General features: G+C 37.3%; 2 protein-coding genes across 2 annotated transcripts; both read left to right on the forward strand.

Moving 5' to 3' along the window:
* The first annotated feature begins 278 nt into the window (after nucleotides 1–278).
* LOC149836953 (wax ester synthase/diacylglycerol acyltransferase 11-like) lies at nucleotides 279–11,457 on the forward strand. Its single transcript, XM_090005694.1, has 8 exons — nucleotides 279–757; nucleotides 5,099–5,494; nucleotides 6,088–6,261; nucleotides 8,376–8,442; nucleotides 9,013–9,113; nucleotides 9,809–10,021; nucleotides 10,154–10,291; nucleotides 10,959–11,457. The coding sequence occupies exons 1-8, from the start codon at nucleotides 494–496 to the stop codon at nucleotides 11,124–11,126; spliced, it is 1,521 nt and encodes a 506-aa protein (XP_089861820.1). The 5' UTR covers nucleotides 279–493; the 3' UTR covers nucleotides 11,127–11,457.
* Nucleotides 11,458–14,346: 2,889 nt separating this feature from the next.
* Nucleotides 14,347–14,931, forward strand: LOC149836954 (pathogenesis-related protein PRB1-3-like). Its single transcript, XM_090007939.1, has one exon. The coding sequence runs from the start codon at nucleotides 14,347–14,349 to the stop codon at nucleotides 14,929–14,931; it is 585 nt and encodes a 194-aa protein (XP_089864065.1).
* The last annotated feature ends 4,500 nt before the right edge of the window (nucleotides 14,932–19,431 follow it).

The following is a 19,431-nucleotide window of genomic DNA, read 5'->3' on the forward strand; positions in this document are numbered from 1 at the left end:
ACGGGCCAGATATGAAAAAGCGGGAAAAAAAAACCCGGCTTTGCTTGGTTCTTCCAAGTTCTATCTAGAGTTCCAGGGAAATCACTTTCCCACATTCCATAAGGGGTCCAGAGCCAGTCTTGATGAACGAGCCACTTCATGCAATGACGCAAATGACACGTGTCACCACCAGCCTGAGCGACATGTTTTCCTCAGAATCTAACAAAACCCGGAAAAAGAAATCGGTCCATCCGGTTGACGAGTAACCCCTACTTGCGGGCCTGTTCTGCTAGTCCCTCTTTTATGAAAAATTTGCCCACCCACCCTACCACCGTCTCTGGCTTGGCCTTTCGTCGGTTTTGTCCAAACCTCTCTCTCTCAATCGAGACCTCCGGTCATCAATTCGAGGCTAGCACGTACCAAACAAATAGTGAAATAGGATCATCTCTCTCTCTCTCTGATCCATTTGGGGAGGGCACCAAAGTGTTAAAACTCAAAACCCTCCCCTCCCTCCATGGAATTGAGGGTCCGAACCCGATCAAGGCGGCCTCTCAAGGAAGAAGATGAAGAAGAAGAAGAGAAGTCAAGAGGCATGATGATCGGGGAGAGGGAGGTGGAGGAGCAGCCGCTGAGCCCAGCCGCCCGCCTCTTCATCCAACCCAACTTCGACACTTACATCATCACCATCGTCGGCGTCGGCTGCCCCTTCGACCTCGACGCCCTCCGCTCCGGCCTCCTCCTCACCTTAGTTCGCCACCCACGTTTCTCGAGCATCCTGGTACCTCCTACTTCCTCACCGACTATCTAGTTCCTGATTTTCCATTTTTTTTTTTAATCTTTCCTTTTTCTTACCTTCGCGTTTCATGCCACATATTATGCGTTTCATGTAAAACCAAAAAGACAAACGTCGAACAATGGCAGCGTTTAAAAGGGAAAGCGATAAAGAGAAAAAGACAGAATAAAGTTCGATCCTTTTGTTCCTCTGTCTGCTCTTCAGAGGTGATATTATTACTATTAATATTTTTTAAATCAGGTTCAGTGAAGCGCTTGTTGAGTTGTTTCGACAGACATCACCGGAAAAGAAATTTTTTTCTTTTTTTTGTGTTTTTTTTACTGCCATTGTGCCAAATATCGGTGATGTTTTTGAAGATACAATGAAAAAAACGGCTAAAATAGCGTGCTACTTGTTTTTACAAAAATACCATGATTTTCAGAATTTCTACTTCTTAATTTTTTAAAATTTTTAACCAATATATTTTTTATATTTTGCTGATAAAAATACAAGAAATTAAAAGTATTCCATTTTCTTTAGATAATTTCCCTGTCACTTTTTTTATTTAAACTTTTGTCAGTGTAATTCTGCCTATATATGGTTGACCTAGCTGGCACACCCAAATAGACAATATGGACCAGTCTTAGCTTAGAATCGGAATTCCAATCCGGTTCCAACTCAATCTTGGTTGGATTTGGAACAGAGAATTTCGGGTTTAGTCAGATCTTGAACTGAATTAGATGGAATAAACAGGTTTAGAACCGGATTGAAATTGGACCTGAACAGAAACCCTCTTTATCTATTTCACATAAAAACCAATATACTTTACCCATTTTTTATGGATCCAGTATCAGAAGGGTCATATCTTATCAGCTTTGGGAATTCTACCATGTGTTGAGTCAGATCCGGATCTAGAACCAGACACACTTATTGTAAGTCGGATCTAGTATCGGGTCAACCCTGATGCTAATCATATCCGACTCATTTACAATCTTACCCTATGTAAGTAACTCATTGCCAATTAGATAGATCGTAAATACAAATGTAAATTAAAAAAGACTGAAACCTGTATGAAAAGGCTGAGTGGTCGTCTCCTCAACCCAGAGTTTTACCTTGCAGGAAGGTTTGAGCCCATTAAGTGACCCAATTCTTCGTGAGGGTTACTTCGTCATAAAAAATAAAAACAAAAACTTAACTACTGGCTTCCAAACAGGGTAAATGGGAACGTTTGCATTTATTAAACTCCTTTATCTCTCCTTCCATCAGCTCCCAAACAGAGTCTTAAAATATCCTGATCTCATTAGTTTTGACTTTCTACAAGCTTGGCGTGTGCACCTCTCAAAAAGACAAAACATATTGTTTTCACAATTTTGATAGCTCATGACACTTGCCTCCACACCGCAAGAGATGTGATAAAGTTCATGAATAAGATGCTTTAGAATGATTTCATTGCACTAACAAGTTCTTGATTTTCAGTCTTTCTATTGTCTTGAGAAAACTTGCTGTTATTGGTAAAACGTGTAACTGTGAGTTTCATCAGTTCAATCCAGTCCACAAAATTTGTGTGGTTGATTTAGTTGGTTGGGCACATGGATTGAGGTCCACAAGGACTCTGCCTTTGTGGTCATGGTTTGTCACCTGATATGTGATGATCATGGTTTCGAAACAAATGTCTCTTACTCATGAAAGGTCGAGGCTAGCCAAATGAAAGCTTGCAAATGTGTAAGCCATGATTTTTTTTTTTTATCTAGAAAAAAAAAGAAAGAACGCTTTTGGATTGAATGGTTTCATATGTTTCTTGCTAAATAAACCAAGTCAACAGTATATTACATATAAATATGGATAAAAATGTTGATGAGAGTAGCTAGATTATTAGGTTGCACTATCACAACTGATGGGTCACGGGTTCAAATCCATCAGGTTAAACCCAACTTGCCAAAAAAAAAAAAAGTTTGTATATTGAGATGCATGGTAAAAAATGAGAGCCCATCAGTTCAGATGCAGCTCTGACGGTGCAGATCTGCATCGGATGCCGTTCGTCCATGTGATGAATGGCAGCCAAAACACTTTTTGGTTTAGCTGTTTATTTTTTGCACTGTAGATGCCGTTCATCTAAAACTTGAATAGCTCTCAAAAAAATTGTAGGGCCCATCTAAGAATCAACTTATCCATCCATGGTGTTCTGGCTTCGGTTTATCACATGGATGGACGGCATCCAAGGCAGCATCTGACCTGATGGTCTGTCGATTGAGATCACCAAAACTGGTACTTCATGCCAGCTATTGGATTGGAGAAAAGATGGCATTTGTTGGATGACACCAACTTGGTCAGCTAATCTTGACTGAGTTCTTAAACTAATGATTTTAGAAAGCATTACAAGCCTCAAAGTCAAGACACGCAAAAACGGGGTCCAAAATAAATGTTTCATTAAATTAAAAGTTATTTTGAAATTGTCATCTGAAAATGACAAAAAAAACTTTTTTGTTTTTTTACAATAATTATTCCTTGCGTCCAGCCTTATCTTTTCTTTTCAAATTTCATTTCTTGTCGTCTCTTTCTGATCATAAATTCTCTCTGTTTAGTGCTGCCAAATGACTCTGTTATGGTGTGGGGTCCACAGAGTAAAGATCTTCAAAAATAGTTAATTTATTGGTTGGTCTCATTATTTTCTCTTTCGTAATCTTTGGGCCTGCCTTTGGGTGAGAGTCAGACCCCATTTAATGTTGTCTGTTTCTCATCCTCACACAAGTCAGGTCTTTGATTTAGTTTATTTTTTAAATAACATAAATGTTTAATTAAGGTTTTAAGGTTTTTGTATATTTTTTAATTAGTATTAAGCAAATGCCTAAATTTGATTAGAATGTTAAGATGGTCTTTTTTACGAGCATAAATCTATGAATTTTTTAAGATTTATGATATTGATTTGGACTTTTCGAATGGCATAAATGTTTAAATAGGGTTTTCTTTTTTATGTTTTATTTGTTTTCAATTATCATAGTGTGTGCTAATAGCATGAACGCTTTGATTTTACAGGTTTTATTTGTTTTTTTTTCTATTAGTATAATGTATGATGTTTGTTAGGGTTTAGGTTTTTTATGTAGTTTATTTTTTAAATAACATGAATGTTTAATTAAGGTTTTAAGGTTTTTGTGTATTTTTTAAATTATCATGAGGCAAATAATGAATGTTTGATTTTGGTTAGACAATTAGGGTTTTTTTTCAGGTATCATAAATTTATGAATTTTTTAGGAATTAAGGTATTGATTTGGACTTTTCTAAATGATATAAATTTTTAATTAGGGTTTTAAGTTTTTTATATTCTTTTTCTTAGTTATTATCTGATAATAACATGAATGTTTTGATTTTAGGGGTTTTATTTGCTTTTTTAGCATAATGTATAAAGCTTGCTAAGGTTTTTGTTTTTTATTTAATTTAATTTTTAAATATCATAAATATTTAATTAGGGTTTAAAGTTTTTTTTATGTTTTTTAATTAGCATTATGCATGTAATTGATGCTTGATTTTAGTTAGGATATTAAGAATTTTTTTTTTCTCAATGAACATAATTAATCTTTTAGAGAATAGGTATTGGTTTGCATTTTTTTCAAATGATGCAAGTGCTTAATTACAATTTTTGGGTGTTTTGTGTCATTTTTTTTATATATCATAAACATGATTCCATTAATGAATGCTCGATTTTGGTTGTTACTTAACCAACCTAAATCTTTGATTTTTGTTAGAATTTAAGCTTTTATTTGATTTTTTAATACCATGAATATTTAATTAGGCATTTTATTTTTATTTTTTTCAATCAATGATTCCATGAATTCGTGTTTGATTTTGGTAAGAATTTAAAAAATCAGCCTTTGTCGCTGAACCAGTAGATTTAGGTCGTGTGTCTAACCGGCCGATGTCCATTCAGTCAGTCTTGGAGTCCTTCCCTGATCAGGTTTGTTAGATGGTTGGTGTTGCCATTTAAGTACGGCTCACAAACAATTTCGGTTCCAATATATTGGATCTGAGTTCATCTGATCTGGTTTAACTAGATTTGGAGTCAGATTCGGATACGGATGGGAACAGATTATTAGTTATTACTGAATCTGGATCTGTTTAGCTATTTAAGCTAATCGAATACACTTCTAACCCTGAACCCTGAATCTGACCCGTTAAGTTCATTGGATATGGAATCCTTTTCGGAGTCTGATCAAATAGTTAATCGATCAATTGAATCCGAACCAAACCCGATACACTGACTTCCTTATTGTCATTGTAGAATGTTTTTTTTATATTTATACGAAGAAATATAAAACCGAGAAAATGACGTTGCATTTGCTCCCTCAAACGCAGGTTGAAGGGGAAGTGGGTCCACCGAAGTGGATCCGGACCCGAGTATCCATCGATGACCATATCGTGATACCGCACTTCGAGGAAGGAGGGGAACTGCCGGAGGACTTGCTGGAGAGGTACGTGGCGAGACTCACCGGAATACCGCTCGACAAGTCGAAACCGCTGTGGGAAGTCCACCTCCTCAACGTTAAAACCAGGGAAGCCGAGGCCACGGCAGTTTTCCGAATCCACCATTCCCTGGGCGACGGCATCTCGCTCATGTCGCTCTTCCTTGCCTGCACCAGGAAGCTCTCCGATCCCGAGTCTCTCCCCACCGTACCGGGAACGAAACACCGAGTCTCGAACAAGAAACCCGGTTTCTTCTCGTTCCTGGCGATTCTGCGGATGTTTATACTGGTACGTTCTGTTTTATTTATTTATTTTAATGCAGTTTTTCTGTGCACAACCTTGAGCCTACACCGGATCCGAAGTTTGTGGAGTTTGTGTCCCTGTGCAGATTGAGATCCGACTTCGATCGGTATTGGAATTCTTGATCTGGTTATTGTTTGAGTCTAGGATAGGAATGAAAACGTGGGTTGGATATGGAATGGGCCATGTTTGATCCAATAATAGATCCAGATTTGAATATCTGGTCTATTTTTGGATCCGGATCTGATCCATGTGGATCTGGATATGATGTGAGGCCTTGTCGTACTAGATCCAGTAAAAGCTGATATTTTGAATATATCGTGAGCCGATATAATGTTAAAAAAATGTGGTATTTTCATTGTGCCTTCTATTTACAAAATATCAAGTTTTTGTCACGGTGTTGAATCAATAAAAAAAAAACGCTTTTGCAATGATTTTTATGTTGCTAATATTTGTATTTATATTTTTGTTTTATAATTTATGCTGATATTTTTCCCGGAAAAAGTCAATCATTGCAAAATATCACGAGATTTTCTGAGCGCTGTATTTGCATGACTATTGGTTTTGGTTGGTGATTTCAGGCGATATGGTATAGCTTGATTGATATATTGCTATTTGGAGCAACCGCTTTGTTTTACAAGGACAGTGAGAGCCCAATCAAAGGCTCAAGTGGAGTAGAATGCAGGCGAAAGCGTATAGTCCATACGACACTCAGTTTGGATGACGTCAAGCTGGTGAAGAATGCTGTCTCTGGGGTAATACCTGCTTCCTATTTTTACTCTTCTACTTTAATGATACCTTTGGCGTGTAAAAAAGTAAGTTTTGACTATACCAGTTAGTGCGTCACCTTGTGTTGGGACGTTGCAAGTTCGAATCCCAATGGCATATGGTTGTATAACTGGTAGGGGTCTGCCTAAAAACCATTTACAATCCCCGGTATGGAGTATGACATGGCGCGTATGCGAGTACTCCGTAATACAGGAGTTCGCACTATGGGCATTGGCTTTATGCCCGGCAAAGACCCCAATCACAGCCATATTGTCTTCTTTCCTTGTTGCGGAACTACAACCATAGTATCGCAAGCCTCGAGGTTTTATGGCTTTTCAGTCAGATAGGACGACGGAGCAGTAGGTATAGTAAGTAAAATAGTACGTAAAGAAAAAGGTGGATATGAAATAACCATAGCTGATGCATCGAATGGACAGCAAATGGTTGATAATATACCTCGAGGACCAGAACTTCTTGTTTCTGAAGGTGAATACATCAAGCTTGATCAGCCATTAACAAGTAATCCCAATGTAGGTGGTTTTGGTCAAGGCGATGCGGAAATAGATCCATTCACCTGCTGATGGACTTTTTCAGTCTGTAGGAAAATCATAGCTGCCTTAGTGACATCAGGTCCTATACCTTACATATGCTAGCAGTGGGGAAAGAATTTCCCATTGATTCCATCAGTCCCAGGGGCCTTGTATGCATTGATAGACTTAACAGCATCATGAATCTCCTCGGCTTTGACCCCAGCATCATTCTTTGTTCAGTAGATAGCTTCCTGTTGAAGGTTGGAGGGATAGCCCTTGACCCATGACTATCCTTACAAATCCACCCTTGGACATAGTCCACTGCAAGACTTTGATCTCTGCCTCCCCCCAGACTTCTCATATGATATGGCATGTATCATATGATGCAGTACAATACAGAGCAGTGTTGTGAAAAGCGTTAAGGCGTAGCGAGGCGCTCCACCAAAAACTAAGGCAAGGCGTAAAGCATAAGCCTCAAAAAAAAAATTGAAAACTTAAAAAAAATAAAAAAAATATCTAAAAATACTAATAAATAAAGAAATGCTTTATTGATGAAGTAACAACTAATAAGAAATAGAAAATCTCAAAACAATACTAAAAAATATAAGATTAACATATAAAAGTAACTAAAAAACTGATTACATAACTGGAAAACTAATTATTTAATTGAAAAATATAATGTCCTATAAAGCAACAACCAATAAGCAATAGAAAATCTCAAATAAGTTCTCAAAAAAATGAGATTAACATATAAAAGAAAAACAAACTAATTAAAAGCTTACTAATTAAAAATAAAAGTAAAATAATCTAATTAATTCAAAGTAACTAAGAAACTGATTACATAACTTGAAAACTAATTATATAATTGAAATATATAATGTCCTATAAAGCAAGCAACAACCAATAAGCAATAGAAAATCTCAAATAAGTACTATGTGATTAACATATAAAAAGCAAAATAAACTAATTAAAAGCTTACTAATTAAAAATAAAAATAAAATAATCTAATTAATTCAAAGAAACTGAGAAACTGATTACATAACTGGTTTTATTCTTCTTCATTTTTTTTTTGTTTTTGCTCTTCACGCCTCAGGCACGTTTTCGATAACACTGATACAGACCGATACACTGTATTTTTTCAATTCAAGAGAGTATATTGTATCGCCATGAGCTAACGATACTACAATACCTCATATCGTACTAATAACACTGTGAGTATTGACCTACCACTACTCCATCTGGTTTTTGTTAGGCTCGCACTGGGCGAGGAGCTTGTTGGGTCAAGAATCAGCTCCCAGGCCAATGTATTTGTGTAATTGACATGGGCCCAGGCTTGGGTGCAGCTCATGCCTAATCAGGTTTCGGATTGTGCTTGCATCCCACTACTTAAGTTCTCAATGTACTAAATACATCGTGTAGATTAATTCAGTAGTTCAGGGCTTCCAAGTTAACATGATTGTTGGAAAACCTAGTGGTAATCAGTGATTTGCTGTTAGTTTATGAAAATTTATGCTTATACTGATGATCAAGGCTAAGCTCCTGATTCCTTTGCTTCTGAATGGTTTCTGCAGACAGTCAATGACGTCATGTTAGGAATAACTTCGGCAGGACTTGTTCGGTACTTAAGTAGACGATATGGTGAGTATAGACAATAAAGAAGCTTGAATGCATTAAGACTGGCCCGGGGCTCAACCCAATTTGGCCAAGGTTTTAACACTTGAGCCATGGTTCCAAGCCTGGATCTGTATCTAACTTGTATATATTTAAGATGTTGGCCAATGAGCTCGGTGCTCGTTTTTGGCCTTCACTTGCCTGCCTGAATTGGACTACTCAAAGTGTTATGGAAAGATTCAGACCTTTTATATCTTTCCTTAGTTTTTCTAATGACAAGGGCTAGAGCCAGATCTGATCAGAACCAAATTAGCCTGTCCAGATCCCATTGATCCAATCTATGTCCTGGTGATATAGACCCTAGCCAGTTCGGAAACTGACCGTTTTCCCCAATCCAATTACATTGGTCGCGATTCCTTCATTGACATGGCTCTCAAACTATGTCAAGCTAACTCAAGCCAGTTCTGCATGATTTGGAGCCAACTTGAGCTCATTAGCAGCTGAGCCATGGCTTGCAGAATCTTTGAATTCACTTAGTTCCTTTTCTGAAAACATAGTTGAAGAAAATCTTAATTCAAAGTTTCATTTTTAATCTAGCAAAGAAGAATGGTGTGGATGGTGAAAAAGCAAGCATTCCTTCAAATATTCGGATCCGTTCGTCTGTGCTCTTCAATACCAGGCCAACACCAGGGCTCCATGTAAGTGTTTCATTTTATTTACTTATTTAATTTATTACAGTACATTCTGCTGAAGCACCAACGCATCCAGCATCTAGACCATCAAACTTGAACATGCACTGCTTGCCTCAAGTATGAATAGTGAAACACATAACTATTTGTGATTTTGATAAATAGGAACCATTAGATCTTTGTGGATCAATGGTCCTATATATGAGCAGAGAGCACATTAATGCTACAAGTACTGATCCACTTAAACAGACCTGACATTGCTTGTATGAGCCAATAGATGTACAACTTGCAGACCCAAGCCATCTTGGTCAAGTTGTGACTTGGTCCAAGTTGGCCAGGGGAGCAAAGTGAATTAGATTTATCAGGATGCAGGAGGGTTTTGCTAGAACACTTTGTGAAATGAAATTTGTCAGGGAAGTGAGCTATATATATAGCATGGATTCTCCACTTTCACTACTGTTCTGTATCTGTTTATATAAGTAGTATTGGAAACTTCATAAAAATGGCCATATCCTGTATCCTCACCTGTGTCCATGTGACATATGAAGTGAATGAATCTAAGGCCATTGAGTTGAGTTTGAGTTTGGAATACTTCTAGTGGTTCAACATAGGACTTGGCTAAGGCAGTTTTATCAGGAACCGAGTTGAACAAACAAATGGTTCAATGTGAAAGGTTAATGATGAACAGGGAACTTGGTATGTAGGAGCTGGCTGAGATGATGAAGAAGGGGAACGACAAAGTACGGTGGGGAAATCGACTGGGCTACGTGATCATCCCCTTCTCAATGAAGAGATATGAGCACCCTCTCGATTACGTCCGAGATGCTAAAGCCATTGCTGAGAGAAAGAAACTGTCACTTGAAGCTCCCTTCACATACGTCAGTGGTGTGCTAATAGCTAGACTCTTTGGCTTTAAGGTCTCTCTCTCTCTCTCTCTCTCTCTCTCTCTCTCTCTCTCTCTCTCTCTCTCTCTCTCTCTCTCTCTCTCCACATCACACACAAACATGCAAAGCGTCAGTTAACCTTAATTGTGTGATTTTGATAAACAGATAGCAACCACTCTCTGTCGCCGAGTAGTCTCCAACACAACATTTTCCTTCTCAAATGTTGTTGGTCCAGTTGAGGATGTTGAGTTCTTTGGCCATCCAATCGTCTATCTTGCTCCCACTGTATATGGGCACCCTCATGTAAGTAAATTTGTTCTTTGATGCAAAGTTTCATAGTTTTTAGAAGTCAGAGCCAAACAAACCTCAGGGGCGTAATCTTCTGCTTTTAGAAATTTGTCTGCTGAGTTTCATGGTTACTAATAGTACTACCTTTGAGACATGAATATGCAGGGATAGCTCCTCTTTGGAGCCAGCAAAGTAGTCCTTCATGCTTTTATAGAGAAACATTTTAAGCTAACAAGTAGGCTCTAAGTATGATGAAATACAGCATTAATGCAGGAAACAACCAATTGGGGAACTTGATTAAACGATCAATTGTCTAGTTCTCAACCAACAATAATTAGACTAATCATTGTTATATAAATATAAGTATTATACAATTAGCATTAACAATCAAATCAATCGATATCTAAGCTAATGTTGGTCTGTTTTAACTTGAACAGAATTAGATTATTTTCATGCATTTCTTTTTTTGAAGCTTTAACTTTGAAATGGTCATTTTAACCAGATAGTTGTAGGGATCTCATCATAGTCATTATGAAAATTGAGTAGGACGTTCTTCCCAAGACTAAAGTTTAAGCTTCAGAAATATGATCATACTTTTAAATACATAGAAACAGAAACCTTTCATTCATTATGAAATCGAAGGAAATCTTTTTTTGTCTGATCTCCAATGAATCTTTCACAGGCATTGACAATTCACTTCCAGAGCTATGTGAACAAGGTGAAGTTGGTTGTGTCAGTAGACGAAGAAGTTGTCCCTGACCCTCACCAATTGTGCTCAGACATAGAAGATGCCCTCAAACTAATGAGGGATTCTCTGGACAAAAAATCAGAAGATAAGATAGGGGCATGAGAATACAAAGGTGAGTTCAAAGTGATCAGATAGCAGGAATTGGTAGGGAGTACCACTCTTAACAAGAGTGCCTTGGCTCCTTAGTCCCACGAGGGCTATCCCCAACCTTAGCTATTATTAAGCAGGGGTGGTGGCTTAGCTGCAAACATTAGAACACAAAGATGAAATGTATCTAAATCCATTTATCAAGGGCAAATATTTCCATCATCCCTTGTAGTAGATGTTAAAATTCTAACATCCTTGCTCTAAATTCTATTGTGTGCCAGTTATGCACATATATACATGCATATGTACACATATATGCGTACATCCAATAATGCTTGCTAACACATATACACAATTTCAAGGGTTTATTTAGAATTCGAAAAAAGTGGATAGGTAAACTTCATTGTGTTGCACATGGCAGGAGTCCACGCACGGCAGGAGTTTTTTTTTTTTAATGCAAGGAAGCTTTGAGGCGGATTGAAACTGTGTATGACGTATGCTATCTTACACCAATGTACAGTAACTAGGGATCTCTAGAAAATATGCACAAAGTCAAAGAAATCTCATAAATTTAAGTCATTCATCCTTCCAAAATATCTACAATAAACCCCCTATTTCTGATTTGGATAAAAGATGGATCCAAACTCTAACTAAAAATCAAATTTCTAATTCAACTATCCAATATCCACATATACAAATCTAAATAATAAAAATAAATTCAAAACTCAACAATCAATGGTTCCAAATGAATCCTAACCCAAACACATCTCGCTTTTGGCCTATATCATTTTTCCACACGGCCGTCTTAAGAAACCAATTACTTGATGGGGAAGCTAGTTTTAATCTTTCTCTCTCTCATTTTATATATACCTAGAACTATTAGTAGTACAATACTATCCAGTAGCAAGTCTTAATTGTAATAGTTAATTAATTAATCACACCTTGTAGAAGTCTTTATCATTATCTTTCTTTTATTAAAAAACACGCTTTAGTTGAATATGTTTCAATATAAAAATGTTTAATGTTTTTAATCGTTAAGTTATGGTGCTATAAGATGTTACTTTTTAGCTCCTTCTAAGATCTGTCTGAATATCAAAATTTCTTCTTTCACTAAATAAACAATGAAGAGCACATGTTTGATACCTAGGTGTTATTAATTGTACTAAACAGATTCACATGTGCTAGCACACACAATCACACACAGGGTTAATATTTGGTGCTATTGAAGGTATGGAACTATTGAGCTGAAAATCATAAGTTTAAACTTTATGGACTCAATCTGACCATATAGATGTATTCAGCATAGTTTGTTTGCTGAGGATCAAAGCTTGAATCAAATTTTGATTAAAAGATATGATTTTTTGAGTTGTGAAATTTTAGTGCATTGTGGGCCATTGATTTTTGAAGCACTGAAAAAACCTGTTTACATGCCATAATCAAATGATTCAGAAGTCATTTTCTACTAAACAAACCTTGTAGATCAAATCCATAAAAATTGATCTATTAAAAAAATCAAATAAATGTTAAGAGAAGGTAATTTGTACTCAATAGTTTTGTGCCTTCACTAGCACCAAGAAATGGGCACCGTGCCCAATGAAATATACTATTAGATCTCCAATGTTTTTTTTTTCTAAATTTCAACCCCATAGATGTGTTCAACATGATTGATTTACCAGAAATTGACACTTGGATAATGCATTTTGGATAAGTAACAATTGTATTTGGAGCCTCAAAAAATTATGAAAATTGTAGGTGGCTGATTTTTGAAACCTTATAAAAACTAATCCACACATTGGAATCAAATGCTTCAAGAAGTGATTTCTATAAAAACAAGCATATAGATCACATCCGGTTAGAATTTCGAAAAACACCGGAAATCCAATAGCATGTTTTAGTCAGCAAGTGCACATTTTGTAGGTTTTCATTTCCCATATATATAGTTGCTAGAACAGGAGAACTAGAAATATGAGCATTTCTAACCCTCTTTGTGAATCCAACCATGTAGATGTGTTTGGCACGGTAAAATTGCTAGAAATCATCTGTTGGTTCGTGTATTTTAGATGAATAATCTGCCCTTGGATCTTTTTTTTTTATGAACAAACATGTTTTTGTGCATCTGAAAAATTGATGCATTCATAGCCATTGGTTTTTGGATCACTGGAAAAAGCAGCATACAAGTTAGATTTCAGTGATACAAAAGCCGATTTCAAGAATAAAAACATGTAGATCATATTTATGGTGTTGGATATGAGAAAAAAACAAACGAAAAAATTAATTGTAGCAAACATTAACCAATATATATATATATGCCCTTGAATAGTTGGATTTGTGGATTATATTGGATTCACGAGTCATGAGTTATGTTTGTTGCGATCAAGCTTCATATTTGAATCCTAGAATATAGCCAAATATTTTTAGAATTTGTTAACATGTGAAGGTTTCTCTTTCCTCCTTTTGCTAATGCAAGTCTCACCATGTTTAATATTCCTAATATCAAAATTGTTTTTTGTGCACAACCTTAACTCAAAGGGTCAGGTTCTCTAAATTTATTTTCAAAAGTTTATTTTTCACTAAAATAATGCGAAAATTAAGGATGGTGAGGTTCGTTCTTTTCTATTGGTGTGGTTAAAATGTTGAAGAAGAGTGTCAAGCGGCAGTTTAGGATGTCTGCTGGAATGGTTCAAAAAATTGATCACTAAATTGCCACAAGTTTTCCTTATAACTAGACAAAACTAATGGTCTACCATAAACATCCCAACCACTTTTTCCCTCTAAAACTTTCTCCTAAATTAAGCAAAACAGGAGATCCACCTAGATTTCTCCCTGTTCTGTCAAATTTCACCAAAAAGCTCATTCATTCCCAACCACAATTAACTCATGAATAGCTGTTTGGAGAGGGAAAGAATGAGACAAAGTTGCTTGGCCTCATAAACTCTTGGTCCAATAAAACTCCCAGCCTACTTAGTGTAGCTATCCTAGTTAAGCAAGTTTTCCAACCATTACATTTAGCAAAGGCTTGGTTAGCGATGCCTAAACTTTGGTAATTTCAACAGAAGGCCTATGAGGACTTAGTCCCATTTTGACTTGGATCGGTCCTATACTTAGAGGTTACTTCATTCGGCTTTAAAAGAAGGATGCTTAGGTGAATTGCACAACTAGGGGCATTTAATTGAGCTCAATTCAAATAAAGCCTGCTAGTTATCTCTTCTTCCTCTTTTGCCTCTAGCCAGAGTTCATGGCAGGGCGGTCGACGATACTGCTGATGGTCATTGCCCATCTATGTGCCTATGTCCTGTTTGTCCATGGACAACAAGTCCCACAAGACCCTCTTTTAGTGGAAGTCTTGTTTAACATGAGCCAGCATCATGACCAACCCGTTCCACCACGAGAAAAAGGACATGCCTCATTGGCAAGGGACTTCCTTTGGCAGCACAACATGGTCCGCGCCCAGCTAGGTGAGCCCCCACTTGTTTGGAGCCATGAGCTAGCACACTATGCTCGCCGGTTTGCCAACCAACGGCGCACGGATTGCGCAATGAAGCATTCACTTGGACCCTATGGGGAGAATGTGTTCCTTGGATCCGGGTCCACTTGGCAGCCCTCCGATGCTATCAATCTGTGGTTATCCGAACACCAGTACTATAATTCAGCAGATAATACTTGCTTGCCGGACAAGATGTGCGGTCATTACACGCAGATGGTGTGGAGGGGGACCCAGAGTCTTGGATGTGCACGTGTGGAGTGTAACGGTGGGGGGGTCTTCATAAACTGCAACTATGATCCTCCTGGGAATTTCTTGGGGGAGAGCCCTTTCCAATGAGAGTTTTTTGGTGTGCACCAAACTTGGCATGCATGGCTCTCATGACCTTAGCATCATGACTGGATGAAGCACAAATTTGAAAAAAGAGAAAAAGAAAAAAGAAAAAATTACTTGTTTATTTTAATTTGGTTGTGTGTGTTTTGCATATGGCTTCTTGGCTATATCTCTAAATTTGTATGCTGGGTATTTTTTCACCTTGTAATGTTTGTAATTGTGAGAGGCAATGGCCATGATAATGCTAATGGTTATATTGATCAAGATAATGATGATACCAACATCATTTTTTCCTAAAATTTCTTGCATTGCTGCTTCTAGTTTCATTGATTACTCTCTTAGGCTGTTGAGGCGTGTGTTGAGCTTTCTTACTTTTTGTATGGTATGATTCCTATTGATTCTGTACCGTTTTGAAAATCTTACTTTTTGCATTTTATATAAGGAAATGGAAACCAACAAAATGGGCACGGCTAAATGAAACATGTTATTAGATTTGTGGTGTTTTTTTCAAAATTCCGACAATATAGATGTGATCAGAGGAATCACTTCTTGGAGCATTTGTTTCTAATGACTGGATATGTTTTTATAAGGTTTAAAAAAATCATTGGCCTACAATTTTTATAAATTTTTGAAACTTCAAATATCATTTTTTTCATCCAAAATGCATGATCCAAGTGTCAAATTCTAGTAAATAGATCATGCCGAACGCATCTATGGGGGTCAGAATTTCTAAAAAAAACACAAAAAATCTATTAGCATGTTTTATTTAGCACTGTCCTCATTTTGTAGGTTTTCATATCTCTCTCTCTCTCTCTCTCTCTCTCTCTCTCTCTCTCTCTCTCTCTCTATATATATATATATATATATATATATATATATATATATATATATAATGCAAAAAACTTTGATCTTGTTCTAGATAACAAAGGTTGGTATGAAGCATATCTTCTAAACCACATTGAACTTTTGACCGAGAATAGTTTATTAGGAATATATTTACAATAGTGTTTCAAAAGAAGGAATATGATTACAATAGTATTGTTGGCGAACGTTTTAGTTCGCTTTTCCCAAATGGAGAATCTTTTGAATGCCACCGCCCCATTAGAATCTTGCTTTTATTGGATATTGACAAAAAACAAAACACGCTTTTACAACCGAACCATTAGAAAAGGCAAAACCTTTATCATTGCTATCATTCTTTTGAATTTCAAAACCCCCTACCATCTTTTCCTCAATGTTACTCAACTAAAGGCCAGAGGACGCATTTATCCATAATGGTTTGTCTATAAAATATACTTGGAACGGTTTGCAGTTTAGTTATAGACTCAAAAGAATGAAATTTGATTCTTGGAGCCAACCTTTTAAGATGAGACAAGGCTTGATGACATTGATAATGATAGTCACTGGTATTATAACCTGTGCAATATGTGATTTCTTTTTATTATTAATTATTATTATTTTGATAGGCAAGCTGGTGTAATAGTGATGTAAAAGTTATGTATACAAATTTCACCCTTCTACTAATGGGTTCCAATTTGGGGTGATCTTTTCATGTATTGGTCATCCCCTCTCTAGCTAATCTTGCTAGATATTTCAACAAAAATGAAATTTACAGTAATTATAGTTGATTTTAATCCTATCAAAATTGTACAACGTATCTAAAAGCCCAGCATCTTTCACTACAAGAAAAACACTATTTAGCAACAGAAATTTATGACAGAAATAATCCATAGCAAAGTTGTGATGGATTAGCGAGAGAAAACTATCCGTTCTTAAAATTAGAATTAGTTGCAGAATTTATAATAGATTAACGATGGAAGAATTTTGTCTTACACTCCGTCGCTACTTCACGAAGGATCAGCGACACCATTTTTTTATTGGTACTCCATCACAAATTTGCGATGACGTTTGCCACAGAATTTGGCCGTCGCTAATCTATCGCTAAATTTTTCGTAAAACCTTAATGCGAGCCCCATTTCTTTCTCCTTTCTGTCTCATTCATCCCTTTCTCTCTCGCCCCGTTGCTCGCCCTCCCTTCTCCCCCTTTTGGTGACCACCTCCCTCTCTGGCGACCTCCTCCCTTCTCTTCTCTTCTTCCCTTTTCGGCGACTGCCTCCCTTTTCGACCACACCGACTAATGCTCATCCCCTCCCAGGTACACTCTTTCCCCTCTTCTCTTCTTCTTCTTCTGTTGTCAGAAGGCTGGCAGGATGTCGTTGACCTCCTGTCGTACCTCTCATTTCTCTTCCTCTCCCCCATCTTCTGGTTCTTCTCCCCCTCTTCCCTCTCTCTATTGTCTCAACGGGAAATTTTTGTGACAACCTTAGAACACATATATGCATAATTGAATCACTATGAAATTTTTTTGACAGCCTTAGAACACGTATATGCAGGATTGAATCACTATGAAATTTTTTTATGATTTTTTTTTAGAGCCGTAGAACACATATATGCATGATTGAATCACTATGAAATTTTTTTGAGAGCCTTAGAACACATATATGCATGATTGAATCACTATTAAATTTTTGTGCCAGCCTTAGAACACATATATGCAAGATTGAATCACTATGAAACTTTTTTGACACCCTTAGAAAACATATATGTATGATTGAATCACTATGATTTTTTTTTACAACATTAGAACACATACATGCATGATTGAAACACTCTAGAACTTTTTTGACAGCCCTAGAACACATATATGCATGATTGAATCACTATGAAATTTTTTGGACAGCCTTAGGACACATATATGCATGATTGACTCGCTATAAATTTTTTTTGACACCAATAGAACAAATATTTGCATGATTGAATTACTACAATTTTTTTTTACAGCAATAGAACAAATATATTCATGATTGATTAAATATGAATTTTTTGTGACAACCTTAGAACACATATATGCTTGATTGAATCACTATGAAACTTTTTTGACACCCTTAGAATACATATATGTATGATTGAATCACTATGAATTTTTTTTTACAATCGACAGGAAGTCGATGGCCTCTGTCGTGCCCTCCCTCTTCCTCTCTTTTTTCTGTTGGCTCACCGAGAGGCCGACAGGAGGACCACGCCTCCTACCACACTCCCCTATCTCTTTGGGCTCGTCGGGAGGTCGGCAGGAGGCCGACGACCCCATGTCGCGCCCTGTCTCTCCCTCTATTATGTCCCTGGGAGGTCAGCAAGAGGTCGATGGCCCCATGTCGCACCCTTCTGCTCCCTCTGTTATGTCGCTGGGAGGACAGCAGGAGGCCAACAGCCCCTATTGCGCCCTCCCGCTCCCTCTGTGCCAGTCGGAGAGCCGACAGGTGGCCGGCCCTGCCCCCTCCCCCCCATCGTCACCCTCTCCCCTTATGTTGGTTATTGGAGGGCCGATAGGAGGTCGACAGTCCCTCTGTCATGCCTTCCTCTTTCTCTCTGTGTGTAGGAAGGGTTTGGCAGGTGGCCCCGTGCCGCCCCTCCCCTTTGGGCCCTACTCTCTCTCTCTCTCTCTCTCTCTCTCTCTCTCTCTCTCTCTCTTCCATTGGGGTGGGGCTTGACCAGGTAGCCGAGCCCACCTCCCTCTCGGTCGAGGTTGGGGCTGAGCTCGGCCTGGCAACTGACCCACGTGGGTGACCTTATCGTCCTCTTATTCTAGTAGTCTCGCTCCGCAGCCAACCCGCGATCATATATAAATGTGCTTTGCAGGTGCGTAGCTGAGCTAATTACGCAATGCTTAGTGCTAAGCATCACATGTGGCTAAAAATACAATGCAAAAAGAAATAAAAAAATGCAAATGCAATAGTATGCAAATCGGGTAAATACCTGTGGTGAGTAAGTGATGCAAGCGCATCATAGGTTATTTATTTTCTTGGATGCAATAATTTTCTGCTCACACACTCACTTAGTTGTTGATATTTAGGACTACTTTGATGGAGTTCGGAGATCATAAAGGGCATGATTTTAATGTATGAAAATAGAAGTGATCTTATTTTTGGAGTTCAGATTTCATGCTAGTCATGGTAGTAGTTAGCAGGATATTGGAGTATGTTTGTTTCAGGTACATGTTTGACATTATTTTGATATGAATGATTTGAATGTATTGCAATGTTTGTTGTGACTGTATCCATGCTTGCATGAAGTTATTTTCAATTTGATTATGCCTTTCATGTGAAATTGTATCATAAAAACATGCTTCAAATGAATGTATCGTGTTATGAATGAGTTTGCACACGAAAATGAATAATAAGTTATCAATGCTTCAAACATGCTTCAAATGAATGGTTTTGCACATGAAAATATTAAGTTATTAATGCATACATCATAGTTCTTGTGATTGAATGACATCATATATATATATGTGTGTGTGTGTGTGATATATATCAAATCATTACATCCACCATGAATGTATTATAAATTAGATATTTTTTTCATCATAGCATTCTTATGATTCTCTTTTAACTGGTTAGGATAGTATCTGTAACATCCGTCGCCCAAAATGGCTGCAAACCGTGAATG

Source organism: Nuphar pumila, chromosome 5, assembly GCF_984573655.1.
Source record: "Nuphar pumila chromosome 5, dmNupPumi1.hap1.1, whole genome shotgun sequence".
In the NCBI taxonomy this organism is placed as follows: Eukaryota; Viridiplantae; Streptophyta; class Magnoliopsida; order Nymphaeales; family Nymphaeaceae; genus Nuphar; species Nuphar pumila.

Coding starts and splice junctions, on each gene's coding strand:
- LOC149836953 (XM_090005694.1), top strand. CDS start 494: ATGGAATTGAGGGTCCGAACCCGATCAAGGCGGCCTCTCAAGGAAGAA. Junction 758..5,098: donor CACGTTTCTCGAGCATCCTG/GTACCTCCTACT, acceptor CCTCAAACGCAG/GTTGAAGGGGAAGTGGGTCC. Junction 10,022..10,153: donor CTAGACTCTTTGGCTTTAAG/GTCTCTCTCTCT, acceptor TTTGATAAACAG/ATAGCAACCACTCTCTGTCG.
- LOC149836954 (XM_090007939.1), top strand. CDS start 14,347: ATGGCAGGGCGGTCGACGATACTGCTGATGGTCATTGCCCATCTATGT.